We start from the raw sequence: 4,095 nt of genomic DNA, 5'->3' as shown, positions 1-4,095 counted from the left end.
ATTTATTGATTTAATTTCTGTGGCTTTCATTGCCATGGGATTCTCAGGAATTACTGAAATTAGAACTTTTTTCTTTTAAGGAAAGGAAAAACAAACAAAGAAAAAAAAACAACAACAATGATAAATAAATAAACCTCAGCCTATATAAGTTAATTTCAGTAAATATAGGATAAAATAGAGTTTTTCACATAGCCAGATAATTAACTTACTTATCATTCTATGTAATAAATCACATAAATGTTGGGATCCTTTTTCTAGTGATAGCATTCTTTAAAGCTCTCTTCACTTCTTCGTTTCTCAAGCTGTAGATTAAAGGGTTCAACATTGGGATAACCACTGTATAAAAGACAGATATCACTTTTCCTTGAGTTGGAGAGTAGCTTGAACTTGGACACAAATAAGTAACAATCACAGTGCCATAAAATATAACAATGGCTGTAATATGAGAAGCACAAGTTGAGAATGCTTTGTGTCTCCCTTCAACTGAATGCAAGCGTAGAATAGAAAAGAGAATATAGATATAAGAGGTAAGGATGACCAGAAATGTCCCTAACATGTTTATTCCAGCACAGATGAAAATGATAGTTTCGTTCATTTGAGTATCAGAACAAGAGAGTTTGAGAATTGGGGGACTGTCACAGAAAAAGTGATGGATGACATTGGAGCCACAGAAGGATAAGCTACTTATGTAAGTGGTATGGATAATTGAGTTCAGGAATCCTGCTGTGAAGGCCCCCATGGCCATCTTCAGGCAGACTGTCCTTGACATGATAACTGAGTAAAGCAGTGGATTGCATATGGCCACATAACGGTCATAGGCCATCAGTCCAAAAAGAAGGCACTCAGTGGTTGATAAAGCAATAAAGACATACATCTGGAGAAAGCAGCCAGTAAAAGAGATGCTTTTCCTTTCAGACAATAGGTCAATTAGCATTTTTGGAGTGATAGTTGAAGAATAAAAAATATCAGTCAAGGACAAGTTGGTCAGAAAAAAATACATAGGTGTGTGGAGTTGAGAATCTATCATGATTAATGCAATCATCCCTGCATTCCCCATCATTGTGAGACTGTAAATCACCAAAAATAATACAAAAAGCAGAACTTGCAATTCAGGTGAGTCTGTTAACCCTAGCAAGATAAATTCGGTGACTGTAGTATGGTTTTCCCCAGACATTTATTCCAAATATCAGCAAGGTCACACACTGGAGAATCCTAGGATTAAAAAAAAGTAATACAGGAAGTGGGGTGAGGGATGATTTAATTAAAGAGGAAGTTTGAGGATCTGACAGTGTCAAGGAACTACTATCATAAATTCAAATTAAGAAGTGTCTGTGTTTTGCCTTAATTTCAACAAGTCATGAAGTATGTGTTTATCGAAGGGTTGACTTATTTTTTATTACTTTATTAAATATGAGCTATCTGGGGGGTGGCTAGGTGGCGCAGTGGATAAAGCACCGGCCCTGGATTCAGGAGTACCTGAGTTCAAATCCGGCCTCAGACACTTGACACTTACTAGCTGTGTGACCCTGGGAAAGTCACTTAACCCCCATTGCCCAGCAAAAAAAAAAAAAAAAAAAAATGAGCTATCTGCAGGACCCTATCATTTGAAATAGTAATTTAAAGTGAAATTATTCAAATAAATATACCACAAAAAGTGATATTTGCAAAATAAAGGCTTAGGGAAAACATGGCAAGAAATTTCAGATTGATGATAAATTTGCTTCAGTTTAAAAATCACTTAATTTAGGTTCAGAGAGCATAATTTTAAATGTTCATGTAGCCTGTGCACTCTAGTATAAGTCACAATCACTCTGGGACACTGTTTCATTATTTTTCCTCAAGAGATTGGAATGGTTGCTTTTAAAGACATTACAGATTACAAACTGACTCTGTAATTGTAAAATCTGCTTGCTGCAATTTAGAGTTATCAGAGTCCTCTAAATTAAAGAAAATTTCAAGAAAATAATAACTTCTATGAATCATTATATTACTCAAAAAACAAGCATTTATTGAGCACTTCTTGTGTGATGGGGCAATTAGGTGACACAATGGATAGAGAACTGGACTTGGAATTGGGAAGACTGATCTTCTTAAGTTCAAATCTGTCTCACACACTTACTAGCTGTGTGAGCCTATGCAAATCACATAACCCTGTTTGCCTCAGTTTCCTCATCTATAAAATGAGCTAGAGAAGAAAATAGCAAACCACTCTAGTATTTGTGTACAGAAAACCCCCAGTGGGTTCAAGAGCTGTTAGACATGGCTGAAACTACTGAAAAATAACACTGCTACAGCACTAACTTTGGCTCAATGGGTCATACACAAGGCATGAAACTTGCTCAATGATTGAAATCTGCTCTCACCTTGCCTGATGCTACTGCCCATGGAGGCATGTGCCTGGGATGAATAAAAATCAGAGAATTAATAAATATTTAATTAATTTGAAATTATTAGAAGGAAGGTCTAAGTTAGACATCCAGATCTGATCATTACAAACCTGGTGATTGTATACAACCCACTTTTTCTCTCAAATCCTCAATCATTTGACCTCTAAAATGAAAGGAATGCTATCTTCATCAACTAATTTTTGTGAGGAGGCCCTCTGTGAATAAGAAGCTAATTTTTAATTTTTTTCCAAGAAATTGTTACTGCTTTTTCAACTGTACACTTTTACCTTTCAAAAACTCAATTTAAGATATGTAAGAAAAAAAACACATACCAAATGTATAGGACCTCATGATACAAATGATATATTCCCAATAATTCAAATAGATAATTTTTAAAATCTCTGTCCCATGTGGAAATAGGGCTTGATCAATTGAAGAACTTTATGGAGTCTCGGTCTTCTCTCTAGCTGCTCATAGTTAGTTTTCATTAAATTTCCTTCAACTATAGATTCTTTTTTTTCTTTTTATAGGAGATTAATTCCCAGTGCTAATAAATCTTTTGGGAGAATATATAGATGTATTTTGCCTTCCCTCTCTAGTTGAAATATTGTCAGAAAATTATTTGGGAGTTTTCCTTTGGGGAATCATTCCACTAGAATATGATTAAATTGGGAATATGAAAAGATATCATATTTTAAAATATTTAAATTATAGAACTTCATGACCTCAGAAGAATCACAACTTAAGGTGACCTAACAAGCCAAAAAAAAAAAAAGAACAAAAGAAAGAAAGAAAAGAAAATGATAAGCACGATTAGCAAATATGGTATAAAAATTCAAAGGTAGGGACAGCTAGGTGGTGTAGTAGATAGAGCACTGGCCCTGGAGTCAGGAGGATCTGAGTTAAAATCTGGTCTCACACACTTAACACTAGATGTGTGACCCTGGGCAAGTCACTTAACCCCAATTCACAAAAACAAAAACAAAAACAAAATTCAAAGGTATATGTGAATTGAAAATGAGTTATAAGATACAGTTAGGAAGTGTGAAGGGTATCAGGTGAATAGTCAGCATATTCAGATGTAAACCATGAAATATAAAAAAAAAAAACACACTAGTGAACATTCCTTAGGGCATTGAATAGATATACTGGATTCTAAAGTTTATGTCATCATAACTGTTCCCCCATTATTTTAAAGAAAAACTAAAGATGTTTTCCCCATACATTTATTAAAATATTATTTAAATTATTTTGTTACATTGTATTTTAAAATACAATAACATTATATATCAATAGCATTACACATCAGGAAAATTAACAAACTAGTTAAACATATATAAACAATATATAAAGCCACAGACATTATGGATAAATTTTATTATGATGATTCCATTTTTATTGGGGTAAGTATAACATGCAAATTTTATATACATTTATGTTGATATATTTATATACTACTTTGTGATAAATATTATATATACATATAAACATGAGTATATATTTCTATATGTTCAAACCAAGTCTCTATGTTTATACATATTATATATATATATATTTATATATATATATTTATATTTATATATATATATTTGTATATATATATATTTGTATATATAAGAGGCAGATTTCAGCCTAAATCTCCTTAACAACCTATTTTACGAGTCACTATCTAATTGAAAAACTCCATCCATTGATATGTGCTGTTTAA

At 32.8% G+C, this 4,095-nt stretch overlaps 1 protein-coding gene across 1 annotated transcript; it reads right to left on the bottom strand.

Annotated features, from left to right (window-relative positions):
* Nucleotides 1-229: 229 nt before the first annotated feature.
* On the bottom strand, nucleotides 230-1,174 carry LOC122732528 (olfactory receptor 5F1-like). The gene has a single exon (XM_043972739.1). The coding sequence runs from the start codon at nucleotides 1,172-1,174 to the stop codon at nucleotides 230-232; it is 945 nt and encodes a 314-aa protein (XP_043828674.1).
* Between the last annotated feature and the right edge of the window lie 2,921 nt (nucleotides 1,175-4,095).

Source organism: Dromiciops gliroides, chromosome 6 (genome assembly GCF_019393635.1).
Source record: "Dromiciops gliroides isolate mDroGli1 chromosome 6, mDroGli1.pri, whole genome shotgun sequence".
In the NCBI taxonomy this organism is placed as follows: domain Eukaryota; kingdom Metazoa; phylum Chordata; class Mammalia; order Microbiotheria; family Microbiotheriidae; genus Dromiciops; species Dromiciops gliroides.
This window is presented reverse-complemented; position numbering and strand designations above follow the sequence as displayed.

Coding starts and splice junctions, on each gene's coding strand:
- LOC122732528 (XM_043972739.1), bottom strand. CDS start 1,174: ATGTCTGGGGAAAACCATACTACAGTCACCGAATTTATCTTGCTAGGG.